The sequence below is a fragment of the Labrus bergylta genome, chromosome 2 (assembly GCF_963930695.1).
Source record: "Labrus bergylta chromosome 2, fLabBer1.1, whole genome shotgun sequence".
NCBI lineage: Eukaryota > Metazoa > Chordata > Actinopteri > Labriformes > Labridae > Labrus > Labrus bergylta.
Window position 1 is genome coordinate 12,294,299 of NC_089196.1, and position 23,915 is coordinate 12,318,213.

Below are 23,915 nucleotides of genomic sequence, written 5' to 3' on the forward strand. Positions count from 1 at the left end.
AAATCATCTCAATACAGATTCTAATGTGAAAAGAAATAGAGCATCTTTAGTCCAATAAGTTCATGCTCTTCTTTCCCTTTCAGAAAGAAACAATAATTATTTATAAACACACTGGCCATACGTGTAATTTAAAGTGAAATGTTAATATCCATACAAGAACTGCTGCTGTTCAAAAAACACCTCGACAACTAATTTAAATGAAGCACAGATATTCAGATTCTATAGAAGCTCCTCAGTAAATATATACTGACAACATACAGTAGTTTATTTTTTTCCACTGCATCGTAATGTATTTGATGCTGATGCTGCTGCAATTGAATAAAATAGAGGACTCTGCTGAACAAAGGCTGCCAGGGTTTTTTTCTGATTTGACCAAAAGAAATACATTCTTAACATCCCTCTTCTTTAGTTTCCAGCACAATGAGTAGGAACGATTCTGTATGCAGAACACCTTTCCTTTTGTTCAATGAAACATTGATGCGCTGCAGTTCAATGTAACATCTGAGCTGTTTCTTATGAATAATTAACGTCAGCCAACTGGAGATGAGATGCTGTCTGCTGTAGCTCTCTCGGTAACTATGTGACTGTAAGTGAGCGGTGACAGGTCTTCATCGTTATGTAACGAGAGAGAAGAAAGCAGTGCTGAGCCTTCACAATAACAAACGACTCCAGGCTTTTCTGCACCTGTTTTTATTTGACTTTTACAAGGAACACACAATAACAGAAATGTACTGCTCTCTTCGCAATGGTGGGAGTCTCTCTCCCTAACCATTATTGTGTTATGTAGCTTGACAAATGGCCCTCACCTTCACCGCGGGGCAGAGCAGAGCCGGCATCGATGGGAGTGTGAGTGGTGCTCTAAATTATGTGAGAGCAACGTTACTTGTTGCGAGTGCTTACGAGCGGGTTGGAGGGTGAGTTTAGAGTACACCTGAGGACCTGACGAGAGGTTTTCTTTCAATCGGTTCTGATGACAAAAATAGATCTAAGATATAAACATGTTTAAGGGTCTCAAAAGAGGATCGTATCTTGTGGTGTGAAATGTGTGAGAGCAGCAGATTGAAACATTTACATCGCACATTACTTTTAACAAAACTGTGCAGCTTGAAATCTGAGCCACATCAGGACATCATAACCTTTTGTTTTAGAAATATGGCTGAAAAAAACATTCAATATCCATTACAGAAAACACAAACCAAAAAAAAAAAAAAAGGTTTAAAGTGCCTGTGAGTCAAGTGGACAGAGCGCTCTGCACTGACGGTTGTTCACAACGGTAGATCACGGCACAGTCAGCGGCTCTTCACAACTCCATTAGTTACACTGATGAAAACTGTGAGTCAGCCAGAGTTTCACAACGATTACTCAATCATCTCCACCTCAAGAGGAAACAAATTAATCAAAGGTGAATCATCATATCAACCGAGAAAGTGGTTGGTAAACTCATAAATATGAGTCACATATCGTTGACACAATATTTTAGGACTAACATTCCATCCATCGTTACAAGTGGAAAAGATGGATTTGGTGATGGGAAACAGTTTATGATTGTGTGATCAATTCTGACATCTTTGTGCTGTGAAGTTCAAATCATTCACTGATCTGATAATCCTCCTGAACATGGGAGGAGAATTGAGTGCTTACAGTTTCTCATGTTTGCATACAGAGGGTCTCCTCGGCCTGACATCAGTGTGACTTTGAGTGAAGCTTGGATCAGGTGCTGACTGATTGCCAGGCCAACGCACCCAGCTGTCCTCCCACCCAGCACACAACGGCTCCCAAGGCTGCTGCAGCCATCACCGCCAGGCTGGCCTTCAGCACAGCGCCGGGGGGTCTGCTGAAACGAGCCGGGGCCATGCATGCCAACATGGCCACGGTCACGGTCAGGGTGAACAAAATGGAGACGGCGGTGTTTATAGCGACTATCTGGCCGAACTTGGCGAAAGGCACAATGACACAGAAGAAGAGAGGGACAGTGGAGATCACCGTGGTAACGGCGCTGGACACTATCGCCACGCCCACATGGTTGACTGCCTCCAATGTCCGCCTCTGCCTCTCTGTAGCAAGATCCTGCAAAAGAATGAGTAAGTAAGAAAAGCTGCTCCTCTTTACTCAAAAGCCTTCAGGGCGCGTCTCACCTTAAGAAATTACAAAATCTTAGTCATTAGCTTGTATTAACATGTGCACAGAGGAAGCTGAGGAACGTTTTTTTTCAATTGGTCATAAATGGGAAAGTTAACACTCTCGTACCGAGTTTTGTCCTGGCGTTGAGAGCATTGCATCTCCAGCCAGCAGGTATCCCTCCACCAGGTGCAGACAGTAGTCCACTGAAGAACCCACAAGTATAGAGAGAGAAATGGCCTCCACTGCTCCCATCTCCCAGCCCAGCCAATACATGATGGCCACCACTAGACAGATTACTCCTGCGCAAAGTCAAAAACTCACAATAACACACATGATCCAAACGTACGTCTTCATATCCAAATTGAAATTATATTCATGAGTGTTTAAATAAGTCGATAAAACTTCTAAACTTGAATGAGAAACGTCAGGTCTTACCTAGTATGGTGATGAGCACTGGCAGGAGCAGTAGAGGATGAGCAGTAAATACAGACACAGCTGCCACACAGATGGCCAGAGACAGCAGCAGACTCCAGAGGGCACTCTCCACACCTACAAACAGAGCAGAGAGCAGTTTTTAGCAGATTTTCACACACTGCTGCTCCCACTCTCCCTGTGGATTAAGCTGTCTTCAGAAAGAACAAAACAAAACAAAAAAAGCATCTCTTGACATGCAATGCCACCTCTTTACTTGCCTATGATTTCCATGAAGATTTGCTTCCAGTGCTCGCAGGTTTGGAAACCCCGTTGCAGAGCGGAGGACTTGGGGAGAGAGGTGAGCTGCTCCTGGATGAAGGTTTCCCACTGGAGGAAGTCTGAGTAGGTTTGAAAGGAGGATTTCCCCTTGTATGTGGTCTTTGGATGAGAGAGGTAGAGCAGAAGAGTTGATAACGTACAGCTTTGTGATGAAGAGAGATTTAAAAAAAAAAAGCATGCAGGAAGATTAAGAGACTTACTGACTCGAAGGCCATGGACAGCCAGCGGACCTTTCCTCCATGCATTCCCACAGCTCCGTGTGAGAGCTGCCCCGGGAGCAGGTTTGGAGCAGGGAGAGAGTGACAATCAGGGTGGAGCAGAGGCAGAATAGACGACAATTTATTACCTAAAGAAAAAAGGGAACAGATGAAATTAAATTAATTTAACTTCACAATCAAGTGCAATTTTCCGTTATCTCTTTGTTAAGGATTTGTCTCGATAGGATCATTTTTACTCAGTTGTTAGGCACTTTTTACAGTATTGTATTAAGATATAATATATTTGTATTATCATTCTAATTTATCTATTACTTCTGCTCTAAAAAGAGATTTCACTCTGTTACCTGATGGCAAACACTGCGCTCCTCCCGGTTTCACGAGTTTTCTGTTTGCACTAATCGCTTTACAGATTTGGCAAAGATACCCCATTTCCTGGAAGATATCAAAGTCTGGATCCAATATGATGCTGCCCTTTGAAGAGATTCAAACACCATGTCAACCACATTAGAAAAAAATTGAACAATCTGGCTCTGCTGCATTTCTGTTGATTATTACGAGGTGCTGACACAGGTGTGACCCTTACCACATCTCCAATCACATGGTTGTCCCTGCGCCCTGTTCGGTTGACGCCCAAGATGCCAAACACAACAAAGACCATGGCCCCGGTGTCCACCAGAGGACGCACCGCCGGGTGGCCACACGCACCGCTGCTGCATGGGTTGAAGCCAGAAGTTTTGGATGGTTTCTTCTTGGCAGCAGATGAGGGATCTTTGAAAAACACAACCAGAGGAAATCTATAAACAGCGTTTATTTATGCGCAGTAAAAATATGTACAAGTGAAGTGCTGTTGAAAATCCTCAAGTGGGTTCAGAGAGTTCCACTTTAAGAGTCTAGATTTGAATAGGGAGTCATATCAGAGCATCTCTACTTATAAGACTCAATGATACTAAATGATATAAAAGAAGCTCCATGCAGTGTGAAAATCGCTGTCCTGATGGGCTAAAAGCCCCTCTTCATGTAGTAGATGCTGTGACACTTGCTCGCTCACCACCAGGAATAGGGACATAAAAGGATCCCTGTGTGGGTCCATCAGGCCCAGAACTGATGCCACAGCCAGGCGGGCTGACACACACACGGGTGGGATGAGGTCTCAGGCGGCGCTGGGCAAAGTACAGCCTCCTAACAGGAGAAGCAGAGCTGAAATGACAGATTGTTCCCTAAATCAACATGACAGTCAATCTAAACTTATTTCCATTCCTGTTTTCACCTGCTATGCTGCTGCGCAGATAATGCTCCATAAAAAGCAAACTCTGGCGCCCAGCCATGACGGGGGTCACACGAGGTGGATGTGATCATCCAGCTGGGGTACGGATGGTACACATGGGAAACACACACTGTCATTCTGCCAGTGTAATTGCTGCAGGGCTGATTATAAGCCTATTGAGATGAAACAGGATTAGTTTTAAACCACTTTTGTAGCACAGATTACAGATGGGAGACGTAGTGATACAACAAATTATAAATATCATTAAGTTGCCTCTTTTGCCCTCTAACCTGAAATGATGGCACCTCTTCATGATCTGGGCTGCAGAGTTTCCAGGGGGAGGGAGTGCTGGTGTTAAGGGAGAAGCGGTAAAGGGTTGTAGAGGCTCCAAGGTCCAACTTTGATATGTACACTGTAAGTAAAGAGCCTAAGAAACAGTACAAAGTTTAACATCTTTGAATGTCAAAACATGTTTATTTTTTATAAAGAATGTTCATTTTAGGTGCTGAATCTTTTACTTGTTTGGTTTGTGCTTAAATTTGGTCTCACTGAGCTCCGAGCAGCAGAAGAGGTCATTGTGCCCGGTGCGCGCTGATGTCCTGAAAACTTAAACGCTGATGAAGAAGTGTGGGTGTACAAAAGGTGGGGCTTCTCCATGAATACACCTGCATGACAAAATGTGCATTTCAGGTATTTTATCTTCGGTCCTCAGAGGATAAATGAGGAATATTTTTTTCCACTGCCACAGTCATACCTGAGCACATGGGGCAGGAGATACCCTGACCGCTGAGGTTGCTCCTCAGAGCCAGCAGGGACTGGAGGTTTGTGTCCTGGCGGAAAAGAAGGGGGGCATGAGTAGCCGGCCTCAGGAGACAGCAGCACCCGGCAGATAAGAGCAGAACCAGGAGAAAGACACCTGGGATGACAGGAAGACTATGATGAACAATGGCAGAGATGGGAGGGACTGATGGAGTAGATAGAGCAGCTAAGGGACAGATCGAGAGCAGGGATCAATTGCAGCAACTCCCGAAAAGGAAGAGGATGAATACTGCATGATGGGGACTTGCTCCTCCTCTGGTAAGATTCATTCATCCCCCTCAGGCTGAACAGAGATTACAGCATTGTTTCAACAGTTCGTGTGCTAGCTGGAGGTTCCTCTTATGTCTAAATCAGTCATTCTCGAAGTGTGGCTCAAAGAGACAGAAGATTGGCCGCAGGAGGTAGTTTAAAAATAAAAGGGTTTTATTTTTCATTTTCACAACTCACTTTTAGCCCTCATTTAACTCATTCTTACATGTTATCATATATGTTTGTGGATTACTTACTGGGCCCTGGATTTACTTCAGTTTTCAAATTGGGCTGTGGCATTATAAGGATTCTTATTGGCTGATTCTTCATCAAAACCTAGAGTATGAGAAATATATTTGAAACCCCAGGTGAATTCTCAGTCCACATCTCACCTAGAACAGCTCTTCGTCGCTCCACAGCTGGCTCTGCCACTAAATGCTTCAGGGCCCATTGGAGATTTGCGCTCACCACACCCGCATGCTGCCGCCCTGGAGGGGACAGAGGTGTCTCCACTGACAGGGAAAGAATAGCTGTATCGCTGTCTGCGTCACAGGAGCCTGGAAGAGACAAAGACAGGGGTTTTATGGTGGCTGGACAGCTGCTTTTACAGCCTGGACTCATTCCCCTTCCCCGAGATAATAATCTCACCTGGCTCCATCTCCACTGACAGAAGCGCCACATCATCATCCTCATCTGACAAAGGACTGTGGCTCGCTGACAGCCCGGAAAACAGCTTCCAGCTTCAGGGGGAGGAGGTAGTTTAGTGGGAGAGACAGCTGAAGGGATTACATTGTGTCTGTGGTGTTGCACAGCATGCAAAGAATAACATTTCACACAAAAAGTAAGGAAGGAACAGCTCACCAATTCAGCCAGGCATGTTCCTGCGGCTCCACGCATTCAGTCCAGATGCAAAGCGCGGCTGGCATCAGGATGGATACCCAGAGCCAGCAGCAGCTTACAATGAGGGCCATGAAAAGGCCGAAGTCATGCACGGCTGGGATCTAAGTGTCAGTTAAACGAAACACATTGTCAAGGACCTTGAAACATTTAATTTGTGCTTATCGCATGAACACGGCAGGCTGCTGAGAGAGGTACTTCTATTCATCCATAGCTGGGCAGTCTTTCAACTCTGCCAGTACAGATTCTATAAACGGCTGACTTTCTGTCCCATTACCTGAGAGAAGGTGTTGGCAGCATAGGCAGCCGCAGTGGTGAAGGAGGTGAGGAAAGTAGCTCTGCCAGCAGTTTTTATTGTGTAGATGATGCGTTGCTGCGGCTGACGCAGGTGGGAAGCCTGTCTGAAGGTACTGATGAACACAAATACATCATCCACCCCTGAGCAACAGTGAGAGAACAAAAAGAGTTGCATCATCATAAATGATGATAAATACACTGGGAGAAAGTGCTGATTCACAATTTTTGGGAAGAAAAAAAAACCCTCTTTTGCTAAGAGTTTGAATGAAATTTGTTGAACAATTTTACCGCTAACAAATGGTGGCTTTATGCATGTTATCTTAGCTAACCAGGTGCGGGGAGTTGTTTTAAGGGAGCTTATGTGCTGCATTATTTTTTGTTCTGGTGCTGTCACTTCCAAGATTCTCGACTGGTTGCCTCACAGTGGACAAGAAGACATCTGGAGCAAAAGATCAGGTCCAATAAATAGTCCTGCACAAGCCCTACACTCTAAAACACTCCATTCTTTACACTAAGGTTTATTTTTTATTAAACAGATGTTTTGCAAGAAGCCATGCCAGGAGTTCCTCTGTTTACAGCCTTTTTGCTAAGCTACGCTAACCAGAGGCTGGCTTTAGCAACATATTTGATACAGACACTAGACAAGGAAACTACTAAGCATATTTTCTAATTGTAGAACTTAAACTAAACGTGTGTTTCTTTCCCCTTACCTATACCGATGATTACAAAGGCTGCAACTCCATTGAGAATGCCAAGATACCTCACACCAAAGACAACATGGTACAAGAACAGGGCCGTCAAGCAGCTCAGTCCAATACTAGTGAGTCCAAAGAAAGTCAGAAACACTGCAAGACAAGAAAATAACAAAATCCAAATAACTCAAATGGACAATTCAATGGTCGAGCTATGCAAGGGGAGTAGGGAACAGGTCATACTGTACCAGAGAAGGAGGTAAGGACATAGACGAGCACAGTGATGCAGGCTCCACTGATGACAGCCAGCATCATGTCATTGTAGAAGGTGTGTCTCACCTCATCATCAAACAGCTCTGTTCCCCCATACAGCACCTTCACCTGGCTGGAATCAGGGACGCAGACACAAAAATAGCATTCAATTTCAGCACTTTACATCAGTGTGCATTATAATTACATTATTTGTCCATAACCCCTGAAGTTATAGATTGTGCATTATAATATCTGACAAATAATGTAAGAATATCTTGCTGACCTGGTGGACTGCTTGGCCAGCATTTCAGCATACTGAACCACAAAGGTTTTGAAGCGAGATCTTTGCTCCTCTGCTCGATCCTGCAGGGAGTAGTAAGAGGGAAGAGGGGCTCCAAAATGGATCTCACTGCGTAAGAGAGAGGAGGAGAGATGCTCTGGTGACAGACTCTCGTCCACGTACCAGTAGAACTGAGGGTGGGTGATGGCCAGACTCAGGGAACCTGAAAATACAGACACAGCACTGTTAGGACGACTCTTAACAGGTAGTCTTCTATAAAAATTGTCATTTTCTCTCCCTTTATTCTCCATGAATGAAAAAACCTTCAATATCAGCCAGGTCAGGGCCCATGCCGTCGTAGTAAATCTTCCCTCCTCTCTCACTGGGGTAGAGGTAGGACAGGAGGGAGCTTGGAGGGGAGCAGTAGGACGGCCCTAGTGGCAGATCCCTCAACATCTCCAGAGGCTTCCAGCAGAACTGATTAAACTGCGGATGCTGCATGAGCAGTCGCTCCACATGATGAACCGTCTGCAGACGTTCCGGGGTGAAAATGTTTCGATCACCTTCCCCTTGAGCCACAAACACTAGTTCGATCCTCCACAGAGCCTGGCTCTGTATGTAGTAATTCGGAGCAATCCTTCTTCTCCTAATGAGCGACAAACTTGAATTTCCCTCCCACGATCTGTCCTTGTCCTCCTCTTCTTTTTTATTAGAGTTCTTGTGCTTTTTCATTTTCTCTTGAGTCACATCCTGCGCTGTCCTTTTATCTCTGCCCGCTGCAGAGCCTCTCCTCTGATCATCTCCTGAGTCGACGGTGTCGTTTTGAAGAGTGGAGGACCTCTCGCCCTCATTATCCGTCCTGTTGAATGCTCCCTGCCTGCCCAGCTTCTCCAGCAAAAGCTCCTGCAGGGCCTCGGCCTCACTGTTATCTAAGTCCCTCCTCAGTCTGTCCCAGGAGCCCAGTTGAGTCTTCACAGCGATGGTGAGGGCATCAAAGCGCTCGGCAGAGAAGTGACTGTGGACTTCAAAGGCACTGTAGGAGAGGTCTATGTCCAGAGGAGGGCAGTAGAGGAGCATGTAGGCAAACAGGGAACATGGGAGCAGGATAGCTGCCCCTAAAACCACTCCACTGGCCCAGGGCTGTGTGTACACCCACCCCAGTGCCCTCCATGGCCCACAAACTCCAACCTCCTCAGACAAACAGCTCTGTCCTTCTGCATGAGCTACTCCATCCTCGTCGTCATCCTCCTCCTCCTCCTCCTCCTCCTCATCTTCCAACCCTCCCCAGCTGGTCTGAAACAGCAGCGGATCATCCTCCACGTCCATGCTTGCACCTGTCAGGGAAAAATAATACCAATTGTTGTCATCACTCACTTCAAGTACCAACTATCTTCCTCTCCTCAGGCAGGTGTACACAAACACAAAATAAATGTTTGAACTACATGCAGCTGACACAAGCATCAGACAGAAACAAAGGGCAAGGTGTCTTAGAAGTTGAAATCAGTGAGCAAGGACAAGAGAGTTAAGTCTGTCCTTGGGCAGCTGTCAACAACAAGGGTGCAAACGGAGGAGAAAATACTTTTATTCTGTTGAAATGATACTGGATTGGCTTAACCCTGCTTTAAGATGCTGATCACAAGAGCTTTGGGGTGAGACAGACGAAAAGCTTTGATTTAATTCTTCTTTTTTTCCGTGTGTGTGCCTGCCATTATCACCCAGGGACAGCCTGCTTGTGCGTCTCTACATATCAGTAGTCAAGGTAGCTGTGTCTGCTCTGCAGCAAATTAAATCATCTCACATGTCCAATTACTGACAAGAAGAGCCAGCTGCGATATTAGACAGAGTTGTGGAATAAGAAAGGGTTTATCTCCTGTGACAAGCACCCTTTGACTAATAGTGTCAATAGGTGCCACTTTTTTTCCTTCTCCTCCTCCACACTAAAGATGCTCTACACAGTTTGAATTCAAGTGGCAGTGAGCCTTCTAACTGCAGTAATTTATCACTTTAAAACAGGGCCTTAAGGTCAGCCAGGTAAGACAGTGAGATTCGATTGTCGCAAAATGATGCAGAAAAACTAGTTCATGCATTTGTTACCTCCAGACTGGATTATTGTAACTCTCTTTTGTCAGGGTGCTCTGGCAAGTCTCTAAAGACTCTTCAACTGGTCCAGAACGCTGCAGCTCGTGTACTGACCAGAACCAGGAAATGGGACCACATCACTCCTGTCTTGGCTTCTCTGCACTGGCTCCCTATACAGTCTAGAATAGAATTCAAGATCCTTCTTCTCACCTACAAAGCTCTAAATGGCCAGGCACCATTTTACCTTAAGGAGCTACTAGTGCCGTACTGTCCCTCGAGAGCGTTGCGGTCCCGGAGTGCGGGCCTGCTGGTGGTACCTACAGTCTCTAAGTGTACTATGTGAGGTAAAGCCTTCAGTTATCGGGCTCCTCTCCTCTGGAATCGTCTTCCAGCCGGGGTCCGGGAGGCTGACACAGTCTGTATTTTTAAGAATAGACTTAAAATAACTTATAGTTAGTGCTGGTGTAGACCAGCTCTTAGTTATGCTGCTATAGGCTTAGACTACCGGGGAAACTGGCACCTTGAGCTCCTCTCTCTCTCTCTCTCTCTCTCTGTGCATATACAGTACATCATATTACTGCATGTATCTATCTGTAAATCTCAGTCACTAACCACCTACTTTCCTGAGAGCTCTTGAGCTCTCTTAGGCCCCTCAAGATCGTTGGTTGATGGCCTGCCAGAACAAGTAAGGTCTTTTACCTGCTTTTTGTAACATAACCATGAGTAAGGTCTTTTTACCTGCTCTTTAGTAATGTTAACAGACAAAGAGTAAGGTATTTTACCTGCTTTTTGTAAAGTGTCTTGAGATAACACTTATGAGTTGACGCTATACAAATAAATTGAATTGAAATTAAATTGAATTGAATTGCTCAGCTCTGAAGTTTAGGAGAAAACCCAATCATGAAACAGAAGAATTTCAAAATGGTTCCATTAAATAAATATTTTTTAAAGATTACTTTTACGGTTGGAAAGCAGAGAAGAAAGAGTCTTGAGAGGCTAACCTTGGAGGTAAAAATGAACTGGTAGCTTGTTGTTTAATTGGATTTTTTGTTTTGTGCTCTTACACATGATTGAACTTTATTTCATGGTTCTGCTAAAGAAGAACAAATGCTCATGTCCGCTGAAGAAAGTTCACAGCTCATGTGCGGTCACCATGTCAACAATGTCAGTCTCCAGTTCGATGATCATTAAGCTCATGGGTGTTCCCATATTTTATAGCCTGAGCTCAACACTTTCCCACTTTCTAAGAGGAGCAGTTTTAATGCTCTTAAATATCCACAGGATAAGCATTTTGTTAATGTGTTTCTTTGCTGGATTCCCCTTTTATGGAAGAGATTAAAAGAGCCTGTTGAGTTGAAAACTAAGCGCTCCGCTGTGTCTAATACGCTTTGAAAGAAGGACCTATTTTGGGCCATTTTTTTTATCGGTGCAACACTTCCTTTTATTAATAACTATGTCATCGCTCTGCACAGACAAGGACTCTGGTTCACCTTTTAACAGGAGAGCAGCAGATCAGCATCTGCCTATACTGCGCGCAAACATAGATGGAGTCGGGGAAGTCTGGTTTTAGGTATAAAAAAAAATGGAATCAAACATTCTGGTCTAACAAAAATGTTTAGTAATTTGCAGTTATTTTTCAATACTATTGCTTTATGTTTCAAAAATAACAAGACAGTAACTTGTTTCAGCTTACAGGCCGTGATTTAAGTCTGTACTTGTTATCTGCACCCATCAATTGCTGCTGTTTCAAAATGAACACACGTTGTTTTCCACAATGCCGAAAGCAAAAATATTTTTCCTCTTCAAACATTTCTAATAACGTTTCATATGTCAAAGTAATATGGCTAATTATGTGACCAATCTTCCAGACGTAGGTGAGATATAATTGTGCAATTACAGAAAATTAAACGAACTACGGCTGCTAATTTTGGTAATTAGATTATTTTAATCCTGTTACGTTTCGTCTCTGCCTCAACAGCTTGTTTTGATGCTGCTGCTCTCATCATCAGGAGATGAGAGGAGGCATGCAGGCAAGCACAGAAACATGATGAGGGAGAGGTGGGGTGGAGGAAACGGGAGAGAATAAGCCTGGGGAATGACTGTAGTCACACAGAGACACAGACACACACACACTAACAACACAGCCGTCACTCTTCAAACAAACGACCAGCACCTAAAAGATCTTGCCTGCTGTTTATTATTCATGGAAAATCTAAATGAGACTTTCAGCATATCTTCATTTCTCTGTCTGTTTTTAAACCAAACCAGACTGATCAGTCCCTAGATGTCAAAGTCTGACAATCTGAAGAACTAATTGAAGACCGGTATGCAGTGCCTGCAGAGCGCTCCAACCCTCTATCACCTTGTGTGCACCTTGCAACAGACAGCATGCAAGTACAGTGGAGGAGAGAAATCTACAGTGACGCACGGCCTCTGGGAAACATCCTTTTCTCTCCGCTTGACGAGACTGACGTGTCTTCGCAGTCTAAAACATTGCAGCTTACATACAATAATCATGAGCAGTGTAAAGCTGCATAGCACTGCAGAGCCCAGTCTAACTAATATGTTTACAGGCTCCCACAATCGCTCATTCCGGATTAGCAGTACGCAAACTATTTAAGCACTCTGCAGGAGTGGAAATGGAGGGTAATTTGGCCCCAGCTTTCTGTCTTTATTCAAAATATGTTGCTGACATGACACAGCTCATATTAAAGCTATGCTGCTCTTAATATTGAGGCTGTTTCCTTGTCTTCGATGTTGTTCTAGTTTGCAACTAGAGACATATAAATGCACTGAAGCCTAAAATTAACAACTGTTTGCACATTTTAGATTTGAAATCCTCCCATCATTTTATAAAAGAAGCTGCTGATGTATTATGTATGCTGTTTGATTCTGTATTAAATACCCCTGGCTTATCTCACATGAAAAAACTCAGTTTTTAACTTTCTTTATATCTTTCTGATATCATTTAATCCCTTTAAACCAGGTGGAAGTACAGCAGCTGTATTTGATCGACTGTGTTTCGCAGCACTCAGCTGTTTTCATGCTGCTTGTGTAGTGTTCAGTCAGTTGTAAGCAAAAATGGGGCTGAACTGTAAGCTCCTCTGGACCTGAATTTTTCTCATGTTTTTTTTTTTCTCCAACAAAAAGGTGGATAAGCGGAGTGTCAGCAATTTTTTTTCCCTCCACTCTGTCTCTTTGAATGTTTGAGGTTGGTAAGGTATGAGCTCTGAGCAATCCCAGCCTGCTGTGAGCCTGAACTCATCACCTCTAACATCTCCATCATTCCTCCTTCAGCTCACCATGCCTCACTCTCTCGCCCCTTTTCTTCCCTTCAATCGTTCCCCCCTTTTTTTTTCTCTCCACACCTCTACCCTGTCGACCAAGGTGAGGGATTTGTAACCTTCTTTGCTGACAGCAGCTAAAAATAACCCCCATCCTCTTCAGTTTATCTCCTCTCCATCTCATCCAATATGGATATCACATGCTGCCTCCTGCCCCACACACACTCACGCACACACACGCGCACACACACACACACACACACACACACACACGCACACACACACACACACACACACACAAACACACACACACGCGCACACACACACACAGCCTGGTGTAAGGTCAGCCAGCATACCACCTCATTTAAAGGGGCATTGATTTCAGCACCAGTGCCCTATGAATATACTCCTTATGCATGAGCGCTCAGCAGTGTGTTTATAGAGGACGTGCTTCCTTTTCTTCACGCGTTGTGAATACGGAGTCAAGTCCAACTCTTGAGATCCATTTGCACCTAACAACGGTGTTCATTTTCTTATTGTCGACGAATTTATGCTCGCTCTGTGCCCGGTGTGTGAAGCCTTCTGGGGCTTAACCAGGCAATTTCTCTCACTCTGCTGAATAAAACTGATTAAATAAGCTCCATATAACAGCAATGGTACTTTCATTTTTTCTGGCAGCGTAAAAAACAACACATTCAAAGACATAATGAAGCCTATCTCCCAGAGCTGATCTGCTTCAGAGTTATTCTCATGAACCATACTTGTTATCCAAGCTGATAGGATGAGCTGTTATTGTTCGTTTGTCTTGAAAACAATCTTCTTACTTTTTACGGATAGTTGCATGGCTAACTGGTGTCAGTAATTCATCTTTTTTTTTATCATTAAATCAGACAAGAACAAAAGCGCTTCTATCAGAGAAAACATCTGTAACACTGAGGAGACTCTTACCTGAGGCTGATGAGACGAGAAATACAGGTGGAGTGTTCAGGCCTCCTGGGTCCACTTGTAATGTGCTAAACTTGTGCTCTTTAATTTCATATTGTCCATGTTCTATTGTGGCTGGAAAAAAAACATTTACTGTTTTATTGTCATAGTTAATAACTCATCAATAACAAGAAACATCAGGGGAATCCTCACAAGAGAAAAACACACAAATGTCCATTCACTCCCCGAAACACACAAATATTCTAAAGGAAACCTGCAATCTAAGCAGTTAATAATGTGTTGTTTTCTGCTCCCCGGTCCTTTATCTTTATCGTGCACCCTCCCCTCCTCTCTTACCCGGTTGTCCAGGCGACAGAGTCAGTGAGACATTTCTTCCCAGAAGCTCCTCTCTCTCCCATGGCTTTGTTCAGCCTTCTCTGCTGACTGGCTCACCAGCAGAGGAGAGGAGAGGCGAGGGGGGGGGGGTGGCGGGGGGGGGTGGGACGCAGCTTGAAATCCTCTCTACATATCTGCTGGAAGACAAAAGAGCCTGCAGGGCTAAATCCACAAATTCAAATGTGTATTTAGTTTGATTCCACGAACATGCAGCTGGTTTTATGAGACTTAAGGGGTAGAGCTGTCATAATGCTGCAGCCGAGTCCCCTCCATCGCTGTCAGAGTTGGTATGGTCGAGTCTAGCCTCAGTTGGTGGGGAGATGGGGTGTGTTAGAAGAGGGTGATCAGAATAACTGGCTACAGTGGGGGAACAAAGTGCAATAAGAAACAATCACCTGGAGTTAAAGCTCATTCGCTTGTGGTTAATCTCTCAGCAAACTCGGGTCTCTCACAGCAGACACAAGAAAGCAGTTTAATATGAATCAGTTATTGATGCAATCTGACTGCCGTGATAAATAATAACACTTACAGGGTTTCGGAGTTCACTGATATGACTTGTCATGTTGTTATTTCTTGTTGCGCAAAAACTGCTTGGCTTGTAGTGCCCTCGCTCACTCTCATCTAACATTAATGACGAGCTCCTGCCTCTCTCGCTGAAAGTCATCCATCCGTTCGAGTCATCCATCAGCTCACTTCTCCACCTCTGCTCAGGTTGAACTCAGATTGTGTTGACTTTAATTATCTATCATCTTGATGCAAGGGGAGATGGCTCACTCTATGTAGCTCTTTCTATAAAAGCGGGTTCAGTGTGAAGGCTTGGAGTTACGTTGATATTAGTACACGGGTGTGTTTGCTCCCTCCAGGACATCTTCACCCTGATAAAGCAGCAACCACAGTCCCTAACAGACTTTATTTCAACCGCTTCAGATCAATGAAGGGAAGAAGGATGAGCAAAATCATATCTATTGCTGCAGCACTGTGGGAGACAAACAAACAGACCTCATAAAAACTGATCAATTGTTTTAAGTGCATGCCATCAATAACAGCCAGACTCAGTACAGTGTCCTTTGTTAGGGTTTAATGAGTCGCCCTAATCTCAGCAGACTTCAATCAGTAAACATGTATCAAACATTGGCAGGCAAGAACTCAGAGGCAGTAGACAGTACACATTGATAATAATATATACTTAAATAATACAAAATATACATAATGGAGTCATTCATACGGCCACACATGCACAATGATCACACACATGCTAACGTACACCGAGGCTTTCAGAGAGACTGACTGACAAAATGTTGTGTTCGCTCCATGATCACACAGAGAAGCAACTTTTTGATGGTCCAGTTAAGGCAGGTCTTCTGTCAAAGCCTATGTTTGAGGACTGTGATTTGTTTTGGTTATGATAAGAGATTCACATTAAACACGACAGCGCTGCAGGGAGGAATTTGGCGTAACAACAGTTTCAGTTGGGAACAGATGGAAAAAGATGAACAATTAGCTCACGTCAAGCAACATTACACATTAAAATGACTGATGGCACAGAAGAAATGAAATCTGGCTAACTTTAGATGTAAGCTAAAGTTGGGGGGGAAATTGCATGCAGGTTGATATCTGCATAACGACTCTCTTATACTCCAGAAGTGTCCTGACTACTGGACAGGGATGAGTGATTGAGAATTTGATCCTAACAGGAAACTAGTGAAGAAATGGTTCAAAGAAAGGAAATGAAGCTACAGAAAATTGCATTTCTACTATCGTGATTTTAAATCGATCAAATGTTGCAGTGCCCTAATCCCCTAGCATAATCTCAACTATTTATACACCTTTTATAATCATAGAATTAATTTCTGTTCTCTAAGTACTTAAGCTTATATATACAATTCACAGGAAAGGTTTTCAAATCTACGTGGGAATTCTTTTTAAACTTTATATAAACTAAGGAGGAAAATGTATGCAGGGAATGTTTGGTCTCTTTGTTCATCAGTACACATCACACTAAAAGGTCAGTGCAACAGTCTAATGAGTCGATATGTAAATGTGTCTTTGAGAAATAAATATTTTTGATAAGCAGGAAAAAAAAAAAAAAAAAGACAATCTGCATTCACCATCCTCGGAGTTCTGTAAATGACTGTGCACTGTCTACAGTGTTGCATTGCAGTCTGCATCGATTGAGTATGAATTTCATTTCTAAATCTGGTGAATTATCTGAAGCTGGGGGATTTAAGTTGGAACACATCTAATCTAACATCATTTTAGCACCTGCTGTAGTGGCTCAGAGAAGCCAGGTTTTCTTTTTTTTTTTTTTTTTTAAAGGAGAGAGTGGAATGGAACACATTTTGATCACAAAAAAAAAAAGAGAGAGAGAGAGAGCAGCCTTGAGATCAACACAAATACTCAACATAACATCTATATTTTACAATTACAGCAGCAACCTTATACCCTACAAACATTTTGTTTCAAGAATGATTTTGTTCTCGGCTGTGTTGTTCTTATTTCAACTATACAAATGACACATTCCGCCTGAGTTTGTAATTAATTTCTGTCACAACGAACACGTTTACAGTGAAAATCGACAGCCCCAGTTTATCAGTCAGGGCGACAGCTGACAGGAATAAAAGACATCTTAATGTTCTATGGTCATTGGTCCATGAGAGCACAGTGGTACTGCTACACATGGCAAGCAAACACACACACACACACACACACACACACACACACACACACATACACACACACACACGGACATTTGCCTTCAGTGCTGTAAACTCACATACACTCTCATACTCTCAAAGCTGTCCTATGACTGGGGATTTGTTGGTATGCTCCGGCTACCACAGATGGGTCTCCCGGATCTCTGAGATGATGTTATTGGCCTTTTTGAGCGCCTGTAACGGGGGGGGGGGAAAGAGGGTAGTTAATTTACTGGCCTTGAAGTAGATGAAAGAAGAAGTGAAAGGACTTGCTTTTCCTTGATATTCACAGAAACTATTCAGAGAACAAAAGCATCAGCCAGTTTTACCTCCAGCATTTGCGCAACCTCTGTACGCTGCTGTGCCGTGTCCTGTGACTCAATGAGCAGCTCCTGCAGCAGTTGCTGTTTGTAAAGCTGACCCACCAGCTCACTCTGCAGATGCTCTTTCACAAAGTTGACCAGGAAGTGCATCACAGTCTTGGGCACACTGCAGACACACACAGAGCCCCGAGACAAAGTCAGAAAATCAGCATCAATAACAACTAATGGAGTCTACAATAGACAAAGAGGAAGAGATGGAAAAGGGGAGATAAGCCCCCCCCCCCCAGGAATCCTGGACTTCTCCCAGACAAACCTGTCTTGGATGCTTTTGCGGACAATGAGGAAGTAGCACTTGATGAGGCGTTGGATGACCTCACAGTCCCTCTGCTCCCTAGAACTCAGCTTGCGGGCCACAGGCACTGCCTGGCAGAGAGAGGTAAGGTAAAATGCTGACAGTCTGCAATGTATTCACTACTAAGTGTTTGGTCCTGCTGCTAATCCCACAACTCACTGTGTCAAGGAGGTTAATGGCCTGGCCTTTGCTGGGACTGCCAAAAGCTGCAGCAGGGGCTTTCTCTTCTGCTACCTTCTCATTCTTCCAGCGCTTCCCTCCATCGAGGCCCTCTGCCTACCAGCAAGAAATCAAGAGTCAGAGGGTCAAAGCAATTTGGGCTGAGCTTGGAATTCTACTATCAGCTTTAAAAGCAGTGTACTGATTGGATGTGAAACAAAGAAAACAACTTCATCTGATTATCCTGGTGGAATAAATGATAGATGTGAAGTACCTGCTGTAAAGGACAAATAACTACCTGCTGACTGTTGACAGTGGCTGAGACCTGTGCTGCATCCGTAAAGTCTGGATGTTTGGTGTTGATGTAGGCCAGCTCTATTGCTACTAAATTATGAACCTAAGGAGAAAAAGCAGGGAAAAAAACCACCTCAATCAGTTAAAAGAAACTCAGTTGATAGCTACTTTAATTAGTATAGAGAATCAGTTTATCTGTGGATTACCATATCATTAGTTATCGGCAGGCGCTTTCTCAGTAATCCGGTCACCACTTCCACAATGGAATCATGCAGTTTGGGGAAACGTAGGAGCTCCTAGCAGACAAAGACACACATTTTCTAAATATAGTGCCAGCATTAATTCAGTGCTGATCTTGTTTTTTTAAAAACTCAATCAAACATCTTTTGTCAAACCTGTGTGCTATAGGAGGAGCAGTGCTGGATGATCCTCTGCAGCTCTTCATGAACAAGCTCTACACAGCGTAGACTGGGCTCCTCCAGTCGCTTAATTTGCCGCTTCACCAGCAACTCAAAGGACACCTCAGGCACGAAAAGTGCTGGCCGCGGACCCTGCAAGGCAACACACAAACACAGCCATGCACCAACTCGCTCGCACAACAACTCGTTTTTCCTCCGAATAAACAAACGTCACTCGAATTTGGATTAAACAAAGTGCCAGAATAGAGATTAGGAGAAGCTCACCGTAGCATTGCGGATGGCAGTGAGGATGTCAAGCTCAGTCAGCCCTCCCAGGGGATCGATGGACTGCAGAGTGCGACCAAAGGTCTCATGGAATATGTAACACATCCGAGCACCGCCGCAGCTGTAAAAAAGATGGGTTCAGCTGTGACACCAATGCAGAATCTCAATGCTGAGTGTCAGCAGTGTTACATACGAGAAAATTAAACGCGGTAAAACCAAAAATGGTCAATATTTGCTTCCTACATATTTAAATACATCAATCACCGTGTGGTAAGAGAGCTGCAGAGATGCTGATACAACTCAAATTTACAAACACATTTCCCTAGGGGCGTACATCATAAAACTATTGTCAGATAATGCTAACTTTTGTAACAATGGTGCTAAATTAGACGATAACCCAAATCATTACAAACCATTCACTAAAACATGAGCAAAGGCTGCTCTCATCATGGATGTTTTTTAGTATTCAACAGAGATACAGTAACTGTAGAGAGGACACACTCACAGCTCTGTGGTCTGAATGTATCTGGCTGTTCCCTCGATGGTGTTGCAGTAATCGCTGGCGAACTTTGTGACAATCTGCAGCAGTGTGGCGCTGTGGTCTTCTACTGGCTGGCCATAGCTGTTGAGCCTTGCCTGGTACTGGGAGCTCAGCACAGTCACTCTGGTTTTGAGATCAGGCAGGCAGTCCCGGATGTGATGCATTAGAAGCCTGCTGAGAGTTTTGGCCAGATAGCGGGAGCCAGCGCGGGAGGCAAGAGAGGGGTAGTGGCGCTGCAAGAAGGCCTGCTCATCCCTTATTGAGTCCTCCAGGCTCTTCTGGGTATTGATGTCATGCTGGCTCCTTTAGGAACAACAATTAGGGACAGAGGGAGTGCAGTCAGATAATCAGGGTAATAAGCAAACTAACAACTTGACACGTCGCTGTTCTGTCAAATCTGAAGGGGGTGGCAGGAGCTCAGGCTGTAGGGACATGGGTTGGGAACTGGAGGGTTGCCTGAGTCTGGTTGCTGGATCAGTGCCAGAATACTTCTGAGTACTGCCAAAGTGCACTGGCAAGGCACTGAACCAGCAACTGCTCAAGGCAGATGACCCAGAACGCAGCAGCATGACAGGTCTTCAACCTACCTAAAAGAGCACATCACTCCGCTGTTCATATCCTTCCACTGGCTCCCAGTTCTTGCTCACATCAAATTTAAAACCCTTGCCAGAAAATAACAAAAACAGCTCCTCCTAACCTGAACTCCCTCATCCAGGTCTACAATCCCTCCCGCCCACTGTGCTCTGCCAATGAGAGGCGCCTGGTCCTACCCGAACAACAGGGCCCTAAGATGCAAGCTAGACACTTCTCTTGTTGTTACTGCTTTTATTGTTCTTACTCTTAGATTAACCTCACTACCTTCCTGTTTGAGCTTTCAGGTATGTTAAGTATCTCTTGATAACAGAGTGAATATTTCCATTTTGATGAATAAAGTATATATAATTTGAGAAAATAAAGAATATATCAATCATAGTACTAAAAGCAAACCTGTTTACTACCCCAATGATCCCAAGTCTGACTGGAATGACTCGACCCAGAAGGACTTCCAGTGCATCTGTCCCTGCATCCATCAGGTCCAGCTTACTGACTACCAGCAGTGTTCGGCGCCCTAAGACACACAACAACACAGAGACCTTTACTACACGTATTTTACAGAAAGTTATCAGTCATCCCAATTAAATTGTTTTTGTTTTTTTGAGAAAGGCAGAAGTAAAGTGTGCAGTAAAACCAGCAAGGCCAAAAATATCTGATGTAAAAGTATTTAGACCAGTAGGAGAACATCTGGACAAAGAAACTGATGTTTTAACCTGCCCACACTCTAAGTGGCATCTTAACATCGTATTGTAAAAGAATTAGACACATTCTACAGGCAGATTCTCAATGTGATAATGAAAGCTAAACATACTAGTACCTCTTAACTAACAGTATGCTGTTCACGATAAAGACATGGCAGGTTCAACAGCCTGAAATGACTTCAGCACAATGCAGTCTCTATGCACATTTAATAATTCATAATGCATTTCTACTTAAAGCTTGTTACGTAATAATCAATAATGAAGCGGAAAGAAAATGGAATGAAATCTAAGGAGACAAGTTGTCTGTAAATAAATATAGTGTCCTACCATCTGTATCAACCTCACGAGCCAACTTCAGGGCATCAGAGGTAGCCAAGTCAGAGTTGGCAGGAGAGACAGCAAGTATGAGTGAGTTTGGATTTGAGATGAAGGACAAGATCATCTCTTGTACTTGATTCTCAATGTCTTCTGGCTGATCCCCGACAGGAACCTGAGGTAAAAACAATGTTAAGCCTAACACAAATGGGGTGCTGCACTAAACATGTGATGATTATGCATGTCAAATGCAATCAGCATTAATCATGAACGAGTGCAACTATGTTTGTACATACAAACAAAATCAACCAAAATAAACATCCTCACCAAGTGGCAGATTTTACCTTAGTAATTCCAGGTAAATCCACAAGGGTGAGATTCATCACTTTGGGGGAGTATATCTTCAAATAGATTGGCTCGGGACTGATTCCCTTAAGAGTAAGAGAAAAGTAGGAGAGTCATGAATGCAGTTTCAAAAGCTTCATTTAAGGTGTCATTGAGCTCACATCAGTACTCTATTTCACCTTGTTGTCGCCTGAACTTCGCTCAGTCTCTGCTTCGATTTCCCGACGAATTTCCTGAAAATCTGAGAAGATCTGTCAGAAAGATGAGAGAACGATGCATTAAAAAACACAAGCACATGATAGAGGACAAAGAAAGCATTCACATTATTTGAATTGTTTGAATAAATGTACCTGGTTCTTGCAGTGCAGGAATGTACCCCATTCTTCAGCTTTGACACCTGAACAAACAAATAAGACTGAGTGTAAGTAGTTTCACACTATATCTCCAGGGAAATAAACTGTTTGGGAGAAGTAGGGAAACTGAAAAGATTACAAATGGATTCATATCATGCTTGACAGATGATCAGAACGAACAAAAATGTTTCGGGGGGGGCCACAAAACAAGTGACAAGGTTATACAAAGACTAGTCCGTGCAGACCAAAAATACAGTGACCTGGGTAGCTGTTTTGGACATTTAGTTTTACCCCATTTCCTGAGAAAGTGATGAAGAAGAAGAGGAAGAAAGACTGAATGTTAGCAACCACAAAAAGAGCTTCTTCAAGGAATGCAGTTTAAACAATAATTGAAATTGTGTGATAATCACACAAAAATACACAGAAGACAACAAACCTGCTGTCCTATTCTAACATGCTGATATCCATCTTATTCTAAACTGCAGTTTATTTAAACAATACCTCCTTTGTTTACAATAATAAAAGTGATGAGTGAATGTGAAAGTACCATTCTCAATCTTCAGTCTATCCTGCAGAGGGGAAACATTAATGAGCTGCAACACGAGGGGTCGTCTTGTGACTATTCCTGATCCCCGAGGCAAAAAATCCCGTCCAACCAGACTTTCCAACACGGAGCTCTTTCCACTGCTCTGTTATGGCACATAATGAAAGCAGCTGTTAAACCAGCATTACACCAGTGTGCAGAGCAGAATACACATATTCAATTTGTGATCAAAAACCTTTAGCTTGAAGATTCTTACAATTTAAATGGAACCTCTGAAGATTAAGCACAGGTTTACTTAATAATGAATTATCTAATTGTGTCATATATTATTCAAGCTGACCTGGGATCCAACCACGACTATCTGCGGCAGCTGTATGCTCTCTGCACCCACTGTGAGGAAGACCTCCTGCAGCCTGTTGATGGTGGGAATGAGGGTTTCCATTCTTCCAATGGACTGGTCACACTTACTAAAACGGAGAAAACATTGAGTGACAGACAAAGTGACAGATGGGTTAAACTACAGCTGAAGATAGGTTAACTCCAGACAAACGCAAGATCTTAAAATATGAATCCCCCGAAAATGTAATGCATTAATCTCTAAACAGAGGAAACTAAGCAGAACACTTGGCTGATTCATTGCAACATGTGAAGAAGAAACCACGAGATGCACTGAATCCCCTTGAATGTTTGTTTCTGTCGGGCCAAGGAGAGCGGTCCTGATGAGAGGGGTGTAACACCATGTTAGATCATCACTGTACCTAATCCCACCACCAGATTATTATTGTATTATTGTAGATTATTCACTGAAGCAGGATTTAAAATGTTAATCTAGCTCACAGTCATCAATCACTACTCGTTATCATTACATGGCAACAAATGATGAAGCAGCCCAGGCCGAAGCTAACTGAGCTGGCTAAAGCTAAAACACAGGAAGTGAAAGAGATGTGCTAGCTCGTGCTAACGCTAACGCAGAAATGTCGTATCTCCTTACCTACGTTCATAAAATAATGCCTCTCCTTATCCAATGTGTCCGCACTTCATAGTTTTGTAAAAAAAAATAAAGGGGTTAGTTAAAATCTTTCCATTTTTGTTGTGCAAAATAGGCAGAGGAGGAAATAAGCGTCGGTGCACAACACAGGCAGCGGTGACACGAGTCTTCAATGATCTGATTGGCCAGCTGATGACTCATGACTGTTGCCGACATCTGATTGGTCGGCACGCAAAATACTCACCGCATGGTCCCGCCTACACTCTATGCTTGAGACCCAACCAATATTCAGTCTATGGACCCAACTTGTTTCTTTCATATTTGACCGCTGTCTACTTTTTTTTTTACAGTCAAATTTCTAAGTTTAATATCACAGACTTTAATATCACTGAATATTTACAGACTACACTTTTGTCAAATAGCTGATCTATTTTTTTTGTACATTCTTAATTTTTATTTTTATTTAAATTGTACTGTGTTCACTTTTTGTCTGCAATCTTTGCTC

At 43.4% G+C, this 23,915-nt stretch overlaps 2 protein-coding genes across 5 annotated transcripts; both read right to left on the reverse strand.

Moving 5' to 3' along the window:
• Positions 1-674: 674 nt before the first annotated feature.
• Positions 675-14,572, reverse strand: disp3 (dispatched RND transporter family member 3). 2 transcript variants are annotated; one of them, XM_020657112.2, is made up of 22 exons: positions 14,487-14,572; positions 14,154-14,264; positions 8,166-9,176; positions 7,846-8,065; positions 7,559-7,695; positions 7,329-7,463; positions 6,599-6,759; positions 6,286-6,425; positions 6,073-6,164; positions 5,817-5,981; positions 5,111-5,272; positions 4,875-5,021; positions 4,647-4,783; positions 4,360-4,529; positions 4,141-4,271; positions 3,676-3,860; positions 3,437-3,563; positions 3,075-3,220; positions 2,814-2,973; positions 2,557-2,670; positions 2,248-2,420; positions 675-2,067 (listed from the first exon to the last, which is right to left on the reverse strand). In XM_020657112.2, exons 3-22 carry the CDS (start codon positions 9,166-9,168, stop codon positions 1,711-1,713), a joined length of 4,062 nt encoding a protein of 1,353 aa, XP_020512768.2. In that variant the 5' UTR covers positions 9,169-9,176; positions 14,154-14,264; positions 14,487-14,572; the 3' UTR covers positions 675-1,710. The 2 variants fall into 2 exon arrangements, with proteins under 2 accessions (XP_020512768.2, XP_065821072.1); XM_065965000.1 differs by lacking the exon at positions 14,487-14,572 and having other exon boundaries at positions 14,154-14,456.
• A 1,014-nt stretch (positions 14,573-15,586) lies between these two features.
• Positions 15,587-23,579, reverse strand: si:dkey-32e23.4 (dynamin-1-like protein). Of its 3 annotated transcripts, none has more exons than XM_020657668.2 (18): positions 23,418-23,579; positions 22,763-22,889; positions 22,426-22,567; positions 22,139-22,177; positions 21,876-21,922; positions 21,705-21,776; positions 21,525-21,611; positions 21,193-21,355; positions 20,558-20,678; positions 19,535-19,873; positions 19,030-19,150; positions 18,742-18,897; positions 18,553-18,642; positions 18,351-18,449; positions 18,053-18,169; positions 17,855-17,964; positions 17,548-17,707; positions 15,587-17,413 (listed from the first exon to the last, which is right to left on the reverse strand). In XM_020657668.2, exons 2-18 carry the CDS (start codon positions 22,862-22,864, stop codon positions 17,357-17,359), a joined length of 2,022 nt encoding a protein of 673 aa, XP_020513324.2. In that variant the 5' UTR covers positions 22,865-22,889; positions 23,418-23,579; the 3' UTR covers positions 15,587-17,356. The 3 variants fall into 3 exon arrangements, with proteins under 3 accessions (XP_020513324.2, XP_020513317.2, XP_020513332.2); XM_020657661.2 differs by having other exon boundaries at positions 23,414-23,579; XM_020657676.2 differs by lacking the exon at positions 22,139-22,177 and having other exon boundaries at positions 23,414-23,579.
• Between the last annotated feature and the right edge of the window lie 336 nt (positions 23,580-23,915).

Bases quoted from the DNA above. Each gene is read 5' to 3' on its own strand.
- si:dkey-32e23.4 (XM_020657668.2), bottom strand. From the start codon at position 22,864: ATGGAAACCCTCATTCCCACCATCAACAGGCTGCAGGAGGTCTTCCTC. The intron at 18,170-18,350 runs GTAGTTATTTGT...TCTTGCTGGTAG, and splicing joins CCACTGTCAACAGTCAGCAG to GCAGAGGGCCTCGATGGAGG. The intron at 17,414-17,547 runs GTAAAACTGGCT...CCCCCGTTACAG, and splicing joins AGGTTGCGCAAATGCTGGAG to GCGCTCAAAAAGGCCAATAA.
- disp3 (XM_020657112.2), bottom strand. From the start codon at position 9,168: ATGGACGTGGAGGATGATCCGCTGCTGTTTCAGACCAGCTGGGGAGGG. The intron at 8,066-8,165 runs GTTTTTTCATTC...CTGTATTTTCAG, and splicing joins TGACCTGGCTGATATTGAAG to GTTCCCTGAGTCTGGCCATC. The intron at 6,426-6,598 runs GTAATGGGACAG...ACTGACACTTAG, and splicing joins CTGCCAACACCTTCTCTCAG to ATCCCAGCCGTGCATGACTT.